This window comes from Acanthochromis polyacanthus, chromosome 9 (assembly GCF_021347895.1).
Source record: "Acanthochromis polyacanthus isolate Apoly-LR-REF ecotype Palm Island chromosome 9, KAUST_Apoly_ChrSc, whole genome shotgun sequence".
Taxonomy (NCBI): domain Eukaryota; kingdom Metazoa; phylum Chordata; class Actinopteri; family Pomacentridae; genus Acanthochromis; species Acanthochromis polyacanthus.
In genome coordinates, this window is record NC_067121.1 from 28,433,349 (window position 1) to 28,453,828 (window position 20,480).

Here is a 20,480-nt window from a genome sequence, read left to right on the forward strand (position 1 = left end):
TGAAGGGTTTGGTTTTGTAAAAACACTTAACACAGAGTGTGTTGTATGCTTGTGATGTTTCTTCACCAGATCTTGAAAACCCTCCATAGGACCTACGCAAACATGAAGATGAAGACGGTATGGAATGATATTAATCCTAAAGCTGTTACCACAGATGAGTTGTTTGGATACCTGCACCCTGCAACCAGAGAGTGGAAAGATGGTGAGGGACTTGAGGATAATACGGGAGATTTAATGAGCAAGAAGCGATGATCAAGAGAACCTGTTTCCTGCAGATTTTGGGTCGTTGTCGGGGGGGGGGGGGGGGGGGGGGGGGGGGGGTTTAATTTATTCCCAAGACTCTTCTTAGAATTAATTGGAATGTTAAAATACTATTTCTGGCTCACAGTCAGTTCCTGTTTGGATAGTTTTCACATGGAATATTTTTACTAGGATTTTATTACACAAATTCACTTTAGAAAAACTTTAATTATTATAATAAAAAAAAAATCCTGCTGGATGTTTTACTTTTTACCTCACTTTAGGTCTGTTCTCCTCTACCATGAGAGAACTGACTTCAGTGGGTCATGATGGACCCAAATGGATTGTTCTGGATGGTGATATTGACCCTATGTGGATCGAGTCACTCAACACAGTTATGGATGACAATAAGGTCTGAGCAGTTCTCTTTCTCCTAATGCTGGATTTTCTCTTTTGTCTGGAGGCTTAAATATGACATCATTTTTACATCTACTGACCCAAGGCCCAAACTAAAATGTGTACATGTATTTGCGTCAGTGCTTCTTTTAGTCAATGCTTAAGTCGACATACCATTCGTAATTTTCCTCTCCTCTGTTTAGGTTCTAACTCTTGCCAGTAATGAGCGGATCAGTTTGTCTTCTTCCATGCGTCTTCTCTTTGAGATCTCCCATCTGAAGGCTGCCACTCCAGCTACAGTTTCCAGGGCAGGGATTCTCTATGTGAACCCACAGGATCTTGGCTGGAGCTCGTAAGAAGCACACAAGGATAAACCTTAAAGGACATGTAAAATATTGAAATTGTGTTTCTTTATCATTGTAATTGTATTTAGGTAAACAGTGCTGTCTTTACTGTATTCTCAGTTATGTGACAAGTTGGATAGACACCCGGCAGGCCCAGTCAGAGCGAGCCAACCTCACCATTTTATTTGATAAGTATGTGCCCTACTGCCTGGAACAAGTCCGCTGTAACCTGAAAACCATCACTCCCATTCCAGAAAACAGCATGGTGCAGGTATGTTCTTATCTCGCCTACAAACCAAAGAATTGTTATATAATTACAAGCGCATGAGAGAGCTGCTTTCTAACTGGATATTATCTATTGTTCAGTGAGGTGTAGCATTTCTGTATTTTCAATCAGACACTGTGCTCCTTGCTGGACTGCCTGCTGACAGAGGAAAACACTCCAGCTGATTCTCCCAGAGAACTTTATGAGATCTACTTTGTCTTCGCCTGCGTCTGGGCTTTTGGAGGGGCTCTCTTTCAGGACCATGTGTGTGGTGACTAACTGTTTGCATGAAGAGCTAACTAGTGTTTTACTTTGCAGATTATTGAGATTAATATTCCAGATTATGATACTGTGTCTACCCAACACCTGTTTCAGCTGAATGACCACCGCGCTGAATTCAGCCGCTGGTGGTCCAAAGAGATGAGAGCCGTGAAATTTCCCTCACAAGGCACCGTTTTTGACTATTTCATTGACTCTGAGACTAAAAAGTTCACTCCCTGGAGTGAGAAGATGGTGCCTTTTGAGCTGGAGTCGGATGTGCCATTACAGGTTTGTGATTGTTCTGATGAATGTGCATGTTTGTCTACAGCCAGCAGGGATTACTCTACATAATATTATCATGTGATGTGTTTTTCAGACGGTGCTGGTCCACACCCCAGAAACCATCTGTCTAACCTTCTTCATGGATCTGCTGCTCCAGAGAGGCAAACCCATCATGTTAGTAGGCAACGCAGGAGTAGGCAAGACCATCCTGGTGTCTGATAAAGTCGCCAAGCTGAAGGAGGATTACATGGTGGCTAAAGTCCCTTTCAACTACTACACCACATCAGCCATGCTGCAGCGTAAGAAGCACCGGAATAAGCACAGAATGCTTCTTTCATTATCTTTATCATTTTTTTTTCAGAAGTCCTTACCCTTCTGAAAATCTTTTTTTTGCATAATAAAGATATACTTGAGAACAATAAGTGAATAGCAAAAGCCAGGCTGCAAATAAGACAGGCCTTTCTCTATGCACTGTGCGTCACAATGGGTTACATCTCACCGTACTACCTGATCTCATTTGCCCATTTATACTGCTTGAATAAGATGGCCTTCAGTACAATGCGCGCCTTTTTATTCACAACTGAAATGGATTTAGCCTTGTATTTCTATTTTTCATTTCTTGGTGCAGAGCTGAGAAGCATTTTACATTTCACAGATTTTCTGTTAGTGACTAATTTCATGTGAACACTGTCCAAAGTTTCTTCATTTCTGAAACTGTGCTTCACATTAAATGGATCTCAGGTGTCCTGGAGAAACCTCTCGAGAAGAAAGCTGGTCGTAAATTCGCTCCTCCTACAGCTAAGAGACTCATCTACTTCATAGACGACCTCAACATGCCTGAGGTGGATGTTTATGGGACCGTCCAGCCACACACGCTGATACGCCAGCATCTGGACTACAACCACTGGTAGGAACACGCAGACATGATGGACACACACATACACAGCCCAAGCTTGCTTGCTTCTAAAATGGACAACTTTGCAAGCAAACACTGTATACAGATATTACAGAATTTGATGGTTAAGTTGAGTCTCAGTAGATGGAAATGTTTTAGGTATGACAGACAGCGGTTGGCGTTGAAGGAAATCCATAACTGCCAGTATATCACCTGTATGAACCCAACGGCTGGAAGCTTCTCTATCAACCCCAGACTGCAGGTACAGTAGCACAAAGGCACACACACACTCACAGAAATATACTGTATTTATGAAAATAGTATTGTCAGTATTACCACAGAACTACTTTCTATCATGATGATTTTCATTGTATTTTTACTTCATTAGTATTTTAGACGATGTTAGACCATGCTTTTCGTACCAGATACACCCCCTGTCAAAAGTTTTAGGACACTTTCTCATTCAAATAAAGTAGAACCTGTCCTACAACTGTTGACAGGGGGTGTATCTACCAAATTTGGTACACATATGCAGCACATCAGGCTGAACAAAAAAAGTCAGTGACAGCCACATTCCAAACCCAACAGGAAGTGAGCTATTTTGCGTTGAATGTCATGTTTTGCCCATTTTTCATTTTTTTCTAGAGCGAACTCCTCCTAGGGGGAAACTCCAATTCACCTCAAATTCGGCCAGTACATACAGGAGGCCTTAATGATCCAAAGTTATTACAATCTTTTTCCAAAGTCAAAGGGCGTGTTCATGGAGGCCTCTGGAATTTTGATCCTTCGCCATGAAATTTCAAATGCTGTGTAAATGCCCTGAACATGCTCCAATCTGCCTGAAACTTTGCATGTATGATCAGAGTCCTGCCCTGATCACATCCATATGATGAAATACACCCCCTGTTAAAAGTTGTAGGACAGGTTCTACTTTATTTGAATGAGAAAGTGTCCTAAAACATTTGACAGGGGGTGTATATATACATGGAATAAACTCAACCAGTAACTGGGGAAAAAAAACAGTTTTTTGGCTCATTGAAAGATTACAGACACGGATTAGAGAGTACTTATAAATGTAAATGTAAAGTTCGAACCCCTACAGGCTCCTGCTGATGAATTCTTCATTTTTCTTGTCTCCATTCCAGAGACATTTCTCCGTGTTTGCGGTGCATTTCCCCAGTGCTGATGCATTAGCTACCATCTTCTCCAGCATCTTGTCAGCTCATTTCCTTCAGGGAGGATTCAGCTATGGAGTCTCTCGCTCAGTCGGAACTCTCATGCAGGTGCATTACCAGTATCTCTGCACCATTTGTCTACATCAAGGCCTAATTTGCTCTTTTGTCTTATGCATGCAAAACTTTGGTCTATCTGTTATATCCACGACCTTGTCTGTTCATCTGTGCCAATATCTTTTGGTTCCGCTCATCCAGGCAGCTATATGTCTGCACCAGAAAATCAGCCAGAACTTCCTCCCAACAGCCATACGCTTCCACTACATCTTTAACCTGCGAGACCTCTCCAACATATTCCAGGTAACACCCTATGGGCAGTCATCCAAAATACAAGCAAAATGCAAAACTATGCTAAGAGAAGTAAATGAAGCGTCCTTTAATGTTATTCACAGTAAAACTTAAGTTAATAGTTCAGGAATAACAGCAGCTATCAATATAATGTCAAGTGTAATGTCATCACATGGTTATTTACTCTGTGATGCGTAGGGCATCCTGTTCGCCCTGCCAGAGAGTATCCGTTACCCCATAGACCTGGTTCACCTGTGGCTCCATGAGAGCTCCAGGGTTTACTCTGACAAACTGATGGAGGAAAAAGACGTAGAACTCTTCAATAAAATCCTTCTGGATACTGGCAAGAGGTATTTTGAGGTAAGAAACAAGCAACCTACAGCAACACCTTTATCATTAAAATCTTTAAAAATGTTCAATATGAGACCCCAAATATGTTTTTTCGATCAGTGCAACAAAATATAATAAATAGCACTCATGATGTTTCTAGGCAATCTGCATGTTCTATGTGAAAGTATGCAGTACATTTTATCCACTGAAGGACAGTTTAACTTTGCCCTGTGCAGTATTTTCATGGTTTTTTTTTTCTTTTTCTGCCAATTTGCTCCAGGGAATTGATGAGTCCATTTTTATCCACCAGCCTTTGGTGTATTGTCACTTTGCCCAGGGAGTGGGAGAGCCTCGCTATCACCAGGTTTGACGCATTCAAACACACAAAAGCTACACAGCGCTGTGCCAGCCTGGACTAAATGTTGCTCCTTTCAAGCATCCATTTATTTTTTATTACCAGTGATAATAAAAATTACTGAATTTAAATGTTTTTGACTTCAATCAATTTAGTATGTAGACCGTCTGTAGCTCGCATATCCAATGGCATAATGACACAAATTGTGCTGTCATGTCTGATCTGTCAGGAAATAAATGAGGATGAATTCACAGTCATTAGCGAACTGATTGCCTTTCTTTTCTATTTAGGGTAACTTAATTTCATTATATAGCTGGGTGTCACCACATACTGATTTGGACACTTGCTAGTCTTACTGAAGAGAGCCAGGTTCATTAGTTTATTTGCCTGTCTTGTCAGGCTTCAGACTGGGAAAAGCTCCAGAAGACACTGGCTGATGCTTTGGAACATTATAATGAGCTGCACGCTGTCATGGACCTGGTATTGTTTGAAGAAGCAATCCAGCATGTGTAAGAAACACACACACACAGTCAGACACATGCTAACACACACAAAGAGGGATTTAGAGATTAGCGCTAATGTAAACCGCAGACAATAAACAGAACATTTAGCCTGGTTTTTGCACTCAGATGTCGCATCAGTCGCATCCTGGAGGCCCCCTATGGTAACGCCCTGCTGGTGGGGGTGGGTGGCAGCGGGAAGCAGAGTCTGTGTCGACTGGCTGCCTTTCTCAGCACACTGGAAGTTTTCCAGATCACACTGCGGAAAGGATACGGTATCAATGACCTCAAGGTAAAGATGCATCCATAAACGCACAACAAATAGAAAATGTCATCCCAGTATTGTCAGCAAAAGTTGATATTCCTGCTTGACACAATAAATGCTGTTTAAAACATAGAATATTGCTTTTCTCCTCTATCATTTCTGACACTCTTCTTCTTTTTGTCCCTTTGCTGCACCTCCTCAATGCAGAGTGATATAGCAGCATTGTACATAAAGGTGGGAGTGAAGAACATTGGCACAGTGTTCCTTCATACGGACGCACAGATTCCAGATGAGCGCTTTCTGGTGCTCATCAACGATATGCTGGCCTCAGGTTTGGCTACACTGACCTCAAATGAGAATTTTCTCTTTTTATTTGTTTAAGAGTTCTGCTTTATTTTTGTAAAATCTCCTGATGTAGAATCAATCCAAGGAATGAGTGTGCTTTCTTTCACACTTTTTTTTTTTTGCATGAATATTTTATCAAGGACTCTGAAAGCACGAATTCAACAGCAGCTTGCTGAGTGAAAATTTCTCATTTCTCAGAGCAGAGTTTTGTATTTTGAATTGAGAGCCGAGGAGACACGTTTTACACAGACATGTGTAGCACTGGCTGGCGAAGCAACAGTCCTCGCCAAAATGTGTCACACACTTTTATTGCATTTCATTAACAGGATTTGTGGCATTTGTGGATGAAAAGATTTTGTTCAAAATGCCACAGAAATCTGATTTCTGTAACCTTTATACATTTTTTTTTACAAACTTTGTGCAATAATAAAAAAAAATGTTGTGAGGGACAAACACATCAATAATGTAAAAGGAAGAAGCTGTGGTTTGAAAGTAGGAACAAACACACACTGAGCTTCCATTGATTGTGTTGTTCAGGGGATATTCCAGACCTGTTTAGTGATGAAGAAGTGGACATGATTGTAACATCGATCCGCATGGAGCTGAGGGGATTAGGACTCATAGATTCCAGAGACAACTGCTGGAGCTTTTTCATCGAAAGAATACGAAGACAGCTCAAGGTCTAAACTAGAATGTATTACTTCATATTAAACCATGCAACAAGTGTGATATATCAGTGATGTCCTTGTTATTGGCTCTTCATGTCAGCCTTTTTCTATTGCCCGCTCTGTCATCCAGGTGGTCTTGTGTTTCTCTCCAGTTGGATTCACGCTGCGCACACGTGCACGGAAGTTTCCAGCTTTAGTAAACTGCACTGCCATTGACTGGTTTCACTCTTGGCCTCAGCTTGCTCTAGAGTCTGTCAGCTCTACGTTCATAGAGAAGATACCTGGGCTGGAGGTAACAGCACACTTCCCTTAAGGAGAAGTGGAATTCATACATACCAGTGGTGGGACGCGATTAAAAAAAACGTATCGAATTAATTAGAGGCTTTTTAATTAATTTATCATGATTAATTGCAATATTGCCAAATAGCAATATAAGCAAAGTTTTTCATTTCAAATAAATTTTGGTTGATGGCTGAATCTATGAATAGACATATACATGAACTTAAACAACAAAAATGTTTATGTTTCATTTATATTTATTCTGTGCATTTTTCATCTGTCTACTACATTAACAGATTACTGCAAGCTCATAGTGCAATTATAGCGATAATTTTCAACATTTTAAGACTTTCTGTGAACTCAAGCACTGTCAATGTCGTTAAAAGTGGTCTATTATGGGATGGCTACACCGTTTGCCAATACCAGGATTGACGTAGCTAATGTGTCAACAGGATCATCAATTTCACCATCCCATTCATTGTCAATGTGAAATGCACCTCATTGCATGCTGGTGTTTACAGCTGCGTGAACATGGTTTAAACGTACTAACTCTATGCTAACTCTGCTAGCGTCTCAAATAATAGAAATTCTAATGTATATTCTGTAATATCCATGTGTTTTAACAGCATAAACAGTATTTGTGTGGCTAATTAATGTGTATTAATATTATTAAATATGTCTAATACTTATCAATCTGTTATTGGAAATATTGTTGCTACTTGTAGTATACAGCGATCATTTCCTGAATCCATGCTTGTGTTTATGCTGTGCAGCCAAATGTGAGGGCCTCCATCAGCGAGTTCATCTCCTACGCCCACACGTGTGTCAATGAGGTGAGAGCTGCTGCAAAGCACTGTGAGCAGTCATCACTCTTGACATCTTTGACATGATTTTTTTCGACTACACCACACAGGTGAGTGTCAAGTACCAGCAGAATGAAAAGCACTTCAACTACACCACTCCAAAGAGCTTCCTCGAGTTCATGAAGCTGTACGGCAACCTGCTGGGAAAAAAACGCACAGAGCTGACCCAGAAGATGGAAAGATTAGAGAACGGACTGCAGAAACTGCAGACGACTGCCTCACAGGTTAGTAAATATACTCCATATTGGACAAATGCGCTATTCTGCCTCCCATTCAACTTTCTTTTTCTGTTTTTTCAGGTGGAGGACCTCAAAGCCAAGTTAGCAGTGCAAGAGGTGGAGCTGTGGCAAAGGAACACGGATATTGAAGCTCTCATTGCTAAGATAGGACAACAGACAGACAAGCTGAACCAAGAGAGGGCTGTAGCTGATTCCGAAGAGCAAAGGGTAAGAGTGTGATTCTAAGGTCTCCCAAGCAGCAACACAAGAGACATGAAGCCTGTATTATGAGCACATTTTGAGGTTCATTTAATGCCACTTTCTCAGTGAGAGGGTCAACGGGGAAGCGAGGGAAGAGGAGTCATAACATTGAAAAGAAATAACCTAAAATGGCAACAGTCTATTCAAAGTGCACAGATGACTTCACACATCTTTTCGTGATTGTTCAGGTAGCAGCAATTCAAGCTGAAGTGACCAAACAGCAGCAGGAGACTGAGGAAGACTTGGCCAAGGCTGAGCCCGCCCTACAGGCAGCCAACGCGGCCCTCAATACACTAAACAGGGTAAAACACATAAATACGGGGACCTGAATCCTTTCACCACGTTTTATTTGTTTTATTTTACTGCACTCAGTTTGTTTTATGTGTCCGTTGTACTAAAAGAAAGGCAAGTTACAAGGTTGTCTCCATTCCAGCCCCTTAAATGAAAGCGTGTGTGTGTGTGTGTGTGTGTGTGTGTGTGTGTGTGTGTGTGTGTGTGTGTGTGATCCAGCTGAATCTGACAGAGCTGAGGACGTTTCCCAACCCTCCAGCTATTGTCACCAACGTCTCAGCAGCTGTTCTGGTGCTACTGGCTCCCCAAGGCCGAATCCCCAAAGATCGCAGCTGGAAAGCTTCCAAGATAGTCATGAGCAAGGTGATATTTTACGGTGAAGTCTTGTGGTTTTTTCGTTGATTAATGGCTGGATACCACTCAGCCAAAAAGTCCATCACAAATAAATCCCCTAAACTGCCGAAATAACACGTTTTACTTTTTAAGATTATTTATGGCAGTTTTGCTCTTTTTCCTTCCATAAATTAAAACTGAATATTTATTTGTAGTGTGAATGTTTTCATATTTTTTGCAGTGTACAATGGCTGCTGGTATTTTATCACTTCCTACATTTGTTCTCTTATTTCATCTCACTGAGGCACTATCCTGGTTGTAATATATAAACGTGAAAGAGAGATTTAGAGAAGCACTGTGATACATTTTTATTTTATTCCACTTCCTTATTCCTGCTCACAATTTCAAACCTAAAAAGCCTGCAGGGATATTTATGACTGGAGACTGTGATGTGATGACACCGTTTTATCTATTGCACACACGCACCTTTGCACACAAATGCACCTCCAGGTGGATGACTTCCTGCAGGCTCTGGTGAACTTTGACAAAGAGCACATCCCCGAGGCCACAGTGAGGTGTGTGAGAGACGAGTACCTCAGTGACCCGGAGTTCAACCCCGACTTTGTGCGGCAGAAATCCTCGGCTGCCGCTGGGCTTTGTTCCTGGGTGATCAACATCGTACGATTCCATGAGGTGCCCAGCTGTCACGTATATTTACCGTCATCCATAGTAATCATAAGTGATGCTTTTCCCTGTACGGCGCTGTGTTCCTGTTATTTCATAGGTTTATTTTCTGTCTCCCCAACACTTATGCTGCCCTGGATAGATTTTTGTAAGTACATGTCTTCTTTGCTGTCGCTATCATACAGTTTTAAATGTGAATAAAGTGTAATATTTAACATCTAATCTTAATGTAATTTTGCATGTACGTGTGTCTCCAGGTTTTCTGTGAGGTAGAGATGAAGAGGATGTGTCTGTCTCAGGCTAACGCTGATTTGGCCGAAGCTGCTGAGAAACTCGAGGTCATCAGGAAGAAACTTGCTGTAAGACTTTTTAGATCATTATTTATTTCTTATGTTTGTGTTTCTGTTACTTGTATTTTTGGATATGTATGTCAGGGTATTTCCTACGGCTTCGTACTATGTTAGCAGACTCTGTTTTCCTGTATTTTACAACCAAAAATGTCTATTATGCTTGAGGGGGCGCTTTAAAGTCCTTTGGGGGAAACCAAAAATCCCTCTATGCCAGGAAAAAAAACTGCAGATTTAATTCTTTACTGTTGGACAACAAATTAATTAATTGTTCTTTACAACAACAGCAAACCGCTTGCATTTTACTGTGTTTTTTTTGTTCGCTCCTACAACTCTGAGTGCTGTTGGCAATAGCTTTTGATCGACTGGTAAATGTGTGCACTGTCACTTGTCCTGCAGCAGTTTCTCTACAGTTTTAATTGTTCCTCAAAGCATTTTATTAGCATGCTGAACAACTGGTAATTGAATCCCTTTTGAAGTGCATGAAATGTAATATGCACTTAGTTTTATTACAATAATTGCCTGGTCCCATACAGTTTAAACACAGTGTTAATTAGTATAATGTCATAATGTTTTTAAGAAATACTTCCAGAATATCTACAGCCACAATACAAGTCATTATATTTGCATCTGTTCCTCTTCTCTTCTTTCTCAGGAGCTAGACAGTAGTCTGGAAACTCTGACAACTGCATTTGAAAAAGCCACATCGGAGAAACTTAGCTTTCAGGAAGAGGTCAACCGCACCAACAAGACAATAGAACTAGCCAATCGGCTGGTCAAAGGACTGGAGGTGAGCGTAACAGCTGGTAACAGATCATTTTCATTCATTTTGTGCATTTGATTACATTGAAATATTTGGGGAGCAAAATGCTGTTCCCTGTGCAACAACAAAAGTACCTGTGTGTATCTGTGTGTGCATTTCAGAGTGAGAATGTGCGCTGGGCTCACTCAGTGGCTCAGTACCATGAGCAGGAGGAAACTCTCTGTGGAGACGTCCTCCTGACTGCGGCTTTCATCTCTTATGCTGGTTCCTTCTCTAAAAAGTACAGAGGAGAGCTGCTGGATAACCTCTGGATGCCATTCCTGCGCACACAAAAGGTTGCAGTCTTAAAACCACTGAAATATTCTATTACAATTGTTTTACAATTCAAGTTACGCCCTCAGCTGCATGTCCCTTCCACATCTGGCTAACTCCATCTCATTCCTGTATGAATAAACACCTCTGTTTCTCTTTATCAGATCCCCATTCCTATGACAGGAGGCTTGGATCCAGTGTCCATGTTGACCGATGATGCAATGGTGGCTCAGTGGAACAATGAAGGCTTACCAGGAGACAAAATGTCCACTCAGAATGCGACTATCCTCACTAACTGTGAGGACTAGCTTTAGATCAATCATCCCATCGTGGTGGAGACAGGCTCTTTAATGCAATCACAGTGCAATGTTTGCTCAGTAAAACAGTCAAATGTGTGTATTTTCACAGGTGAGCGTTGGCCTCTCCTCATTGACCCTCAGCTGCAGGGCATCAAGTGGATCAAGAGTCGCTATGGTAACAGCCTCAAGGTTGTCAGTCTTGGCCAGAAAGGGTGAGTGTTTCCATTTTTAGCATTTTGACGTGTTGATTTTGGCTTTCAAAAGAAATCTCTGCAATACCTTTCAGTATATTTTACAAAATATGTGTTACATTCAAACTCATTCAGCTCTGTATGTGGGAAAGCTTTTAATGTGAAGCACTCTAACACAACATACACTTACTACCATTGACTCTTCCTCTTTTTCTTCTGCACAAATGTTATTATTTTGCCTGTGTGGAAGAATTGAAATTATGGGTGTAGATGCCTTTTTGTTCATTTTTAACTACTCATGTTCAATGTTGTTCCAGATATGTGGATGTTATTGAGCAGGCTGTAGTGGCAGGAGACACCGTCCTCATTGAGAACCTTGAGGAGACCATTGACCCCGTTATTGACCCGCTGCTGGGGCGACACACAATCAAGAAGGGCAGGTAACACGGAAGTGTGCACGAGTAAAAAAAAAACCACAACCATCTGTTCCTCCGTTGTGTGACATCATTCACTCTGCTCCTCTCTGTCCTGCTGCCACAGCTGTATAAAGGTTGGGGACAAAGAGTGCTTCTTCCATCCAGGCTTCAGGCTGATTCTTCACACAAAGTTAGCCAACCCTCACTATAAACCAGAGATCCAAGCACAGACCACCCTCATCAATTTCACAGTGACCAGGGACGGACTGGAGGACCAGCTCCTTGCCCAGGTGGTTAATCAGGAGAGACCCGACCTGGAGCTCCTTAAGGTGGGTCGGATACGTTGCTATGGGCGTTATAGGTTCAACAACTTCAAGAACGAGTCTTCAAACATTCTTCAGAGTCTGATGCGAATAATGTGTATTCAATACAGAGGCTGTAAGAATAAATATGAGCAAAATCTCGAGGTTTTAACTGACTACACAAAGCCTTACATCGTCTTTTATACTCATATAGCATCTTCTAAACACTCCTCTTCCATTCTGGAAAGCCACAACCCATGTCTTAAGACCCAATCAGGATGTATATGATGTAATCTTATTAAAAGTTAGACCACCTCCTCTTTTTTATTTCTGCTAGCCTGACCCAGGTTTCAATTCATAAGTTCAGACATAGAGAGGGCATGAACTTCCTGTCTTATGGCTTATATGGGCTCCACAGGCTTCCATTGGGTTGACACTCTCCACAAGATTATTTAGTGTACTCATAACTTCAGTTGAGACATTAGGTCTTCCGATCTTATCATTGTTAGCTCATAAATGTGATTCACACATCATATTTGTCTAATTTTATCATCTGTTCAATCTTAAAATGCCACAACAGCTAGTAAATATCAGTGTTTTATTTCTGATGTATATTAAAGAAGCAATGATGACTAAATATAATTAGTTCCTAGTTTTGGTTCAGTTTTGGCTTTTTTTCTATGATTTGTTTGCATAATCTCCCTGCAGAGTGAACTGACGAAACAGCAGAACATGTTTAAGATCGAGCTGAAGCTTCTGGAGGACGAGCTGCTCACCAGACTGTCTGCTGCAGAAAGTAACTTCCTTGGCGATAATGTGCTGGTGGAGAAGCTCGAAACGACAAAGCACACTGCTGCTGAGATCGAGATGAAGGTAATGGGGTAAATTTATGCGTAATGGTAACAACATGAGTGGAATATTTTCATAATTATTACCCTCCAGTGTTTCCCCTTTATGTTCTCTCCTGTTCTTCACTTTCGCTTGTCGTCCCTGCCCTTTTCGCCCCTCGTTCTCAGGTTCTAGAAGCCAAAGTTAATGAAGTGAAGATAAATGAGGCTCGAGAACACTACCGCCCCGTTGCCGTCAGAGCTTCTCTCCTCTACTTCATCATGAATGATCTCAACAAGATCAACCCCATGTACCAGTTCAGCCTCAAGGTAAACACGACGGAGTACAGGAGCTGACTCACAGCCGGGAACCAAGTAATTGGATTTAAAGTAGGCAGAAGTGCATATCAGCGTGGTGTTGTATTCGCAGTTTAAGCACTGCAAAACACAGGGAACATTGCTGTAATTTGTCACGCAACAATTCCATCCGACAAATTGATTCTTCCTCTTGTTCTCAGGCCTTTAACGTTGTTTTCCACAAAGCGGTGGAGACAGCGGAGGCCTGCGAGGACGTGCGGAGCAGAGTAAACACGCTCATAGACTGTGTCACATACTCCACCTTCAACTACATCAGCAGGGGACTGTTTGAGAGAGACAAGCTCACCTTTACGGCACAGCTGGCCTTCCAGGTGTGTAGGTGTTTGTGTTCGTGTCAGACAGAGACTGTGTTTTGTCCCTGACTGTGTTCTCCCTCTTTAGCTGCTGCTGATGAGCAAGGAGATAGATGTGAGAGAGCTCGACTTCCTGCTACGTTTCAACATTGACCACAGCTATAACAGCCCCCTTGACTTTCTGTCCAACTCAGCATGGAGCGCCATCAAGGTTGACAAGCGCACGCACGCACGCACACGCACGCACGCACGCACGCACGCACGCACGCACACACACACACACACACACACACACACACACACACACACACACACACACACACACACACACACACACACACACACACACAGAGACTGCTTTGCTGCTGGTACACTGCAAATCACCACCTGCTGTCCCGTGTTTTCGCCCAGGTGATGAGTTTTACTGATGAGTTTCGTGGTCTGGATCGGGACATTGAAGGTTCACCTAAACGCTGGAAGAAGCTGGTGGAGTCGGAGTGTCCAGAGAAGGAGAAATTTCCTCAGGAGTGGAAGGGGAAAAGTTCTCTGCAGAAACTGATCATGATGAGAGCCCTGAGACCTGACCGCATGACCTACGCTCTCAGGTGATTAATAATGCTGCATGTTTCTTATATATGACCCCCGCTTCTACTCCATTTAGGGTTTTTGTATTCTGCTGATAGAAATCTGTTTATCTTCATCCTCTAAACAAAATGGAAAAATCATGTTTGAAAATCTGTATTTATATGCTTATATCATTACAGTGGACATTTAGTTCCACATTATTGCTGCCTTTTTAAAACCCGTGCCATATCTACTCTTCCTGTTGGTCTGCTGTAGGAACTTTGTGGAAGAGAAGCTTGGAGTGAAGTATACAGAAGGCCGAAAGACTGAATTTGCAAAGTCCTTCAGAGAAAGTGGTCCGGCCTCTCCTGTGTTTTTCATTCTCTCCCCTGGAGTGGATCCACTTAAAGACATGGAATCTCTGGGTACAGTTCACAAAGAAGCTGCACACACACACAAATACATCATCATGTACTTCTACTACACTCATTCCATATTCATGTAAAGTTATTGAAAGAAGTGTCCCAGTAACTGCTTTACAATGCAGTGATAGCACCGTAAAAATGTAATGACTGTAACAATATATGGCAATAAGCATTATCAGTGCAGGAAAAGGATGTTTTACAGAACTTTACAGTGTACAGTAATTATAAAAGGCTAGTCATTTTTGTTCTTTGAAGGTGTTTTTTTAGTCTGTGAATGTATTAAAAAAATCCATTCTGTGTGTCCCCAGGAAGGAAGCTGGGCTTTACTATTGACCTTGGAAAGCTTCACAATGTCTCCTTGGGTCAGGGACAGGAAACTGTGGCTGAAGTCGCCATGGAAAAGGCTGCCAAGGAGGGTCACTGGGTTATATTGCAGGTCTGCTTGCAAGAAAAACGGTTTTATGTTGCATGTTTGGATACAGAGACACCTATTTCATCAGAGTGTAGAAGTATTTGACTAAAAACCAATCCCTGTAGTTCTGAATATATAGAATGAAAGATATACTTTTTTTAGTTCTTAAAGTATAGTTTGCAAATTAAATAAAAATATAAATGCATTTTTTGTGGGTTGTTGTGTGCTGTCATCTTCTGTTTTGTTGTGTGTACTAATTAAGTTTTTAATTATGTCTTTCCCTGATATTTCCCCACAGAACATCCATCTGGTTGCTCGCTGGCTGGGTGCACTTGAGAAGCTCTTGGAGCGCTGCTGTGAAGACAGTCATCCAGACTACAGAGTGTTTATGAGCGCAGAACCAGCATCTACACCTCAGGAGCACATCATCCCACAGGTACGGTTACCTCACTTCATCTCAGCATTGAGCACATGAAGAGTTCATTTGCAAAAACAGGTAACTCCGTTTTCAGAAAACTAATTTTTTTATTATTGTTTACTTGAGATAATAATAATAATAACACCAATAATTTATTTTTTCTCTATTTTGTCATGTATTTTTCTACTGAGTCAAATCCACTCAACTTCAGTTTGATTGATATTATCTCAAGTAAACAATAAAAAAAAAGTTTTCTGAAAATTTATCAAAACAGAGTTATCTGTTTTTGCAAATGATCTCTTCACATACACATAATGACAGCATACCGTAAAAATTTACAAAGGAGTTTAGCCAAATCAGCTTACTTTTTCTAGTTTACATAATGTAAGCATATGCATTTGGTAAGTTCTGGTTAATTTAACGTCAGATGTTTCATTTTAATTTTAAGACTGCTTTAAAACTTTTAAGAGTAGTAGTTACAGCTTCAGACATTTTAAGTTAAAATGATGAGCTGAATGAGTGAAGTCTATAGGAAACAAACTACCATATAAGCAACATAAGCAGACTTCCCAGGATGCATTGCTAGAGAGTTGAACCTCCCCAGAGACTGAAACGTGATCAAAACTTGCCGTGTGTCTTTGCCAAATTAAGTTCTAGTTTTTTCTTTATATAATAATCAAATCACCTCTAACTATGACAAAGGTTAGTACTGAATTCAGTCCTTACACAAAAACTATAAAAGCAAAGCATGCCTGTAACCGCTCTCTATGTGACTTGTTGATTCAACATAAAATCTTTACTCTATGAAGCATTTTTTCTCAAGTTCAGTTAATTAAACTCAGCGAGTTTTACACTTTTACCACTCATGAAATGACTTTGACGCAGTTGGTCACCTGCAGCACAGTTCAATCACATCTTTACCCACATTGTGTCTCTCCTGCAATGTTCAGTACTGTTCTGTACTTTGTGACACCAAAAGCAGATGTAAACGTTTTTGTCTTCCATGATTTACTCAGGGCATTCTGGAAAACGCAATCAAGATCACCAATGAACCTCCTACAGGCATGCATGCCAATTTGCACGCTGCTCTGGATAACTTTGACCAGGTGAGTTCATCTGCGTTGTGCTAATAGTTTCTGTATTTTTACTGTTTTATTCATCATCTTATTTATACGCTTATTATCCCCTCTCTAGGACATCCTGGACCAGTGCAGCCGCGAGCAAGAGTTCAAGACCATCCTCTTCTCTCTGTGCTACTTTCACGCCTGTGTGGCAGAAAGGAGGAAGTTTGGACCTCAGGGTTGGAACAGGAAGTATCCGTTCAACACCGGAGACTTGACGATATCAGTCAATGTCCTGTACAACTACCTGGAGGCCAACGCACAGGTGGGGTGTGTTTGTGCTGTGGGGGGGGCCACAGGATGATGAGACTGATTGAGATGGGGATTGCACTGGCAGTGATTTTTATGATTATGCTGATGAAGGTGCCGTGGGAGGACCTGAGGTATCTGTTTGGGGAGATCATGTACGGAGGACACATCACTGACGACTGGGACCGACGGCTCTGCAGGACGTACCTGGAGGAATACATGCAGCCCAACCAGGTTAGTATGTGTGCGCTAGTATTGTGTGGTCACATTCGGCTGTTTTCTGCCAAACAAAAACCGCCTCCTGTGCAGATATTATATAGTAGCCAGATTTAACTGCTTTTTGAGTGCAGGCTCGGGCCTTTTGTGGGCAGAAATTCAGCTCCAGTTAGCAGCAGTCTGGCTAGTTTTTGGCCAGACTTCTTATGAAAGCTCAGAAGCTGAATATTTTGGCATGAGTGTCTGGCAGCCAGGTATGCTAGACTATGGAGTTTTAGCCACCTGGGATGGAGCAATCTCATGTTTTGTGCTGGAGACCTAAAGCTAAAAATCCTTCCTCTCTCTTTTTTTTACAACCTAGTTTGACCGGAAGCTTTCGTTGGCACCTGGGTTTGTCGTCCCCTCCAACTTGGACTACCAGGTAGAAATAGATATTATAGGGGAAACATTTCCTCAAAACTTTACAGTCAGAGCTTCCTAAGTTATCTAGTGTGTAACAGAAATGTTTAATCAGTGATCCTTGATGAATTCAGGGTAAGAGTACATTTCCGATTAGGGCAGTTTATACACTGAACAAGCCTGACTGAAAAGTTCACTAAATAAATGGGTCATGTTGCATCTCCAGGGCTACCATGATTTCATAGATGAGATGCTGCCCCATGAGAGCCCAGTGCATTATGGGCTGCACCCCAACGCAGAAATTGAGTTCTTAACAGTGACGTCAGATAACCTTTTTCACACTCTGCTGGAGATGCAGTCTCCTGATGCAGTGATGGGGGAGGGAGCTTCACAGACGCTGGAGGAGAAGGTAGCTGCACACACTGAGTCCTGCCTTTAAAGGATTAGTTCTTATTTTGTTTTTTAGTCAAAGAAATTGAAGAACATTGCTTTTTATTTTATAAACTGATTCACCAATGAAGCTATCCTAAGCCAAACCAACATAAAAAAACAATACTGGCACACAAATTGTCTTTCATCCAATGTTTGCATACTTTAATGACTCTACTGGTTCTCTAGTTTTAGGAGAAATAAAGTAGAAAGGAGTGATGTCAGTTACTTTTCTTCCTATGCTCGGATTATATACTCATTCTAACCTCCTCCAGGTGAAAACTATTTTAGATGAAGTGCTGGAAAAGCTGCCTGAGGAGTACAACATGTCCGACATCACCTCCAAGACAGCCGAACGCTCCCCGTACATCCTGGTCTGCTTTCAGGAATGTGAGCGCATGAACACACTCATTTCTGAGATACGCCGATCGCTGAAGGAGCTCGACCTTGGACTCAAGGTGGGTTTATACCTCTCTGTGTTTGTGTGTTTGATTACACCGGAGCTTTGTGGGATTAGTTCTACCTTTGTTTGACTGAACAGATAGATAGCTGTAACAGACAGCTAGTCTATAACTAGATAGTCAGGTGGCGTCCGACCAAAGATTTTCCTCGTTTAAACAAGCATACTCACATTCACACCTACGGACAATTTAGAGTTACCAATTACACTCTGCATGTTGGACTGTAGGAGGATTCAGAGTGATGTAACAGCTGATTTTTTTTTTGCCAAAGGGTGAACTGGCCATGTCCTCTGAGATGGAGAAGCTGCAGACCGCCTTGTTCTTTGACAATGTTCCCGATACCTGGACCAAGCTGGCCTACCCCTCCACCTACAGCCTCTCTATATGGTATCAGTTTGCCTGAGTGTTGTCATTTAAAAATGTGAGGAGAAAATGATCTAAATCAAACTTTTGCTTTCTTTATGTATAAGCTACTGTATTCTTTTAGTGTCCAAAGAATAGAATTAGCAGCTTAAGATACTGTGTTGAGAGACATTACAGAAAATAATTCTACAGCTTTTTACAGTGTCCAGATGACTGGCATCATCCAATCAGCTGTCCTGTTGTGTTCAGGTATAATGATGTGATGCAGCGTTGCAAAGAGCTGGACAGCTGGACTCAGGACCTTTCTCTCCCCAGTGTGGTCTGGATTTCTGGATTGTTTAACCCCCAGTCCTTTCTCACTGGTAACGCACATTTACGCATCCAGATAAGAGCTCTACCAAGGCGCACAGTTTCCTCTCTTGCTCCATTGTTTGTCCACACATCATTAATCCTCAGACTTCTCGTGTCCTTGCTTTAAAGCTGTGATGCAGTCTCTGGCGCGTAAGAACGAGTGGCCTCTGGATAAAGTGAACCTGACAGTGGATGTGACCAAGAAGTTTAAGGAGGAGTTCAACCAGCCTGCCAGGGAGGGTGCATATGTGTATGGACTGTACATGGAAGGTAGACAAACACTGGCTTTTATTAGCCGTATATTGTGGTGCTACTTGAAGTTTGATCCATGAACAAGATACTGTTGTCAAATTTTCCCCTCAGATGTTTAATTTTTCTTCTCATTTTTAATATTTAAGTATCTTTTATTTAAACAAAGTCATTCTGTCGTTCTCTCTCCTTTTCAACCCATCTTTCCGAAGGTGCTAGATGGGACACTCAGACTGGTGTGATCACCGAGGCCAGGCTAAAAGAGTTGACCCCGGCCATGCCTGTCATCTCTGTAAGAGCTGTCCCCAACGACCGCCAGGAGACCAGGAATATCTATGAGTGTCCGCTCTACAAGACCAAGATCAGAGGACCCACATATGTTTGGACTTTTAGTCTCAAAACCAGGGAGCGGCCCGCCAAATGGGTGTTGGCTGGAGTGGCTTTGCTGCTCAGTGTGTGAGGGGAAGCTTAGAGGTCATGAGTTGAGACGAATTTTAAATTTGGCAAAGTAGGTGTGTAGCAGATGTTTAACCCTCCTGTTGTCTTCATTTACAGGCACCAAAAAATAATGTTAACTTGTCCGAATAAAATGCAAAAATTCAGCAAATGAAAATTCCCCAAGTTTCTGAAAATTTGCAAAACCTTCAGGAAGAAATAATTCCTTAAAAGTTTCCCTTAAAAGCTTTGTTGTAAAAAATAATTCCCCCGAATTTGGCAAGAAAATTTGTGCAAATGTTTTTAAAAGATGAGTTAAAATCTTCCAAAAAAATCCTAAAAATATCTAAAGTGATTCCACATACATCAGTACAACTTCTAATATTTTCTTTAAGAAAAGTCACAAAAAAAATCAACCAAAATCCAGAGAATTTTTTCTTTTTTTAACATTTCTTTTTTTCCACCAAAAATGTGGAAGTTTTCACGATGAAAATGTTTTGTTTTTTTTCCACATTGTCAAACTTTAAAACAGGTCAATTTGACCCGCATTACAACACGAGTGTTAAAGAGAGGGTCCTCAGCTGTTTGATGTCCTTTTTGTACTTATCTGTTTTAAATACAGGTCAATATGTTAAAACACTGTAGGATGGAGGCTAATTCTGGCG

The 20,480-nt window shown here is 41.5% G+C and overlaps 1 protein-coding gene across 1 annotated transcript in view; it reads left to right on the plus strand.

Annotated features, from left to right (window-relative positions):
* dnah9l (dynein, axonemal, heavy polypeptide 9 like) overlaps positions 1 to 20,452 on the plus strand; it is a 37,872-nt gene extending 17,420 nt beyond the window's left edge. The window contains exons 42-91 of the mRNA XM_051953683.1: positions 70 to 202; positions 525 to 652; positions 840 to 988; positions 1,101 to 1,251; positions 1,378 to 1,509; positions 1,621 to 1,794; positions 1,883 to 2,087; positions 2,530 to 2,695; positions 2,843 to 2,945; positions 3,829 to 3,966; positions 4,114 to 4,215; positions 4,402 to 4,563; positions 4,814 to 4,897; positions 5,288 to 5,397; positions 5,518 to 5,680; positions 5,861 to 5,984; positions 6,536 to 6,678; positions 6,797 to 6,958; positions 7,719 to 7,778; positions 7,859 to 8,032; positions 8,108 to 8,254; positions 8,476 to 8,589; positions 8,798 to 8,941; positions 9,422 to 9,604; positions 9,738 to 9,743; positions 9,853 to 9,954; positions 10,598 to 10,732; positions 10,867 to 11,040; positions 11,182 to 11,314; positions 11,426 to 11,528; positions 11,825 to 11,947; positions 12,048 to 12,252; positions 12,934 to 13,098; positions 13,242 to 13,382; positions 13,571 to 13,741; positions 13,812 to 13,934; positions 14,135 to 14,328; positions 14,564 to 14,712; positions 15,021 to 15,148; positions 15,423 to 15,560; positions 16,559 to 16,648; positions 16,737 to 16,928; positions 17,027 to 17,146; positions 17,490 to 17,549; positions 17,754 to 17,936; positions 18,232 to 18,414; positions 18,689 to 18,804; positions 19,030 to 19,142; positions 19,261 to 19,401; positions 19,593 to 20,452. Coding sequence (XP_051809643.1) covers positions 70 to 202; positions 525 to 652; positions 840 to 988; positions 1,101 to 1,251; positions 1,378 to 1,509; positions 1,621 to 1,794; positions 1,883 to 2,087; positions 2,530 to 2,695; positions 2,843 to 2,945; positions 3,829 to 3,966; positions 4,114 to 4,215; positions 4,402 to 4,563; positions 4,814 to 4,897; positions 5,288 to 5,397; positions 5,518 to 5,680; positions 5,861 to 5,984; positions 6,536 to 6,678; positions 6,797 to 6,958; positions 7,719 to 7,778; positions 7,859 to 8,032; positions 8,108 to 8,254; positions 8,476 to 8,589; positions 8,798 to 8,941; positions 9,422 to 9,604; positions 9,738 to 9,743; positions 9,853 to 9,954; positions 10,598 to 10,732; positions 10,867 to 11,040; positions 11,182 to 11,314; positions 11,426 to 11,528; positions 11,825 to 11,947; positions 12,048 to 12,252; positions 12,934 to 13,098; positions 13,242 to 13,382; positions 13,571 to 13,741; positions 13,812 to 13,934; positions 14,135 to 14,328; positions 14,564 to 14,712; positions 15,021 to 15,148; positions 15,423 to 15,560; positions 16,559 to 16,648; positions 16,737 to 16,928; positions 17,027 to 17,146; positions 17,490 to 17,549; positions 17,754 to 17,936; positions 18,232 to 18,414; positions 18,689 to 18,804; positions 19,030 to 19,142; positions 19,261 to 19,401; positions 19,593 to 19,840 — 6,987 coding nt within the window. The 3' untranslated portion in view covers positions 19,841 to 20,452. The remainder of the gene's footprint in view (positions 1 to 69; positions 203 to 524; positions 653 to 839; positions 989 to 1,100; positions 1,252 to 1,377; positions 1,510 to 1,620; positions 1,795 to 1,882; positions 2,088 to 2,529; positions 2,696 to 2,842; positions 2,946 to 3,828; positions 3,967 to 4,113; positions 4,216 to 4,401; positions 4,564 to 4,813; positions 4,898 to 5,287; positions 5,398 to 5,517; positions 5,681 to 5,860; positions 5,985 to 6,535; positions 6,679 to 6,796; positions 6,959 to 7,718; positions 7,779 to 7,858; positions 8,033 to 8,107; positions 8,255 to 8,475; positions 8,590 to 8,797; positions 8,942 to 9,421; positions 9,605 to 9,737; positions 9,744 to 9,852; positions 9,955 to 10,597; positions 10,733 to 10,866; positions 11,041 to 11,181; positions 11,315 to 11,425; positions 11,529 to 11,824; positions 11,948 to 12,047; positions 12,253 to 12,933; positions 13,099 to 13,241; positions 13,383 to 13,570; positions 13,742 to 13,811; positions 13,935 to 14,134; positions 14,329 to 14,563; positions 14,713 to 15,020; positions 15,149 to 15,422; positions 15,561 to 16,558; positions 16,649 to 16,736; positions 16,929 to 17,026; positions 17,147 to 17,489; positions 17,550 to 17,753; positions 17,937 to 18,231; positions 18,415 to 18,688; positions 18,805 to 19,029; positions 19,143 to 19,260; positions 19,402 to 19,592) is intronic.
* Positions 20,453 to 20,480: the final 28 nt, after the last annotated feature.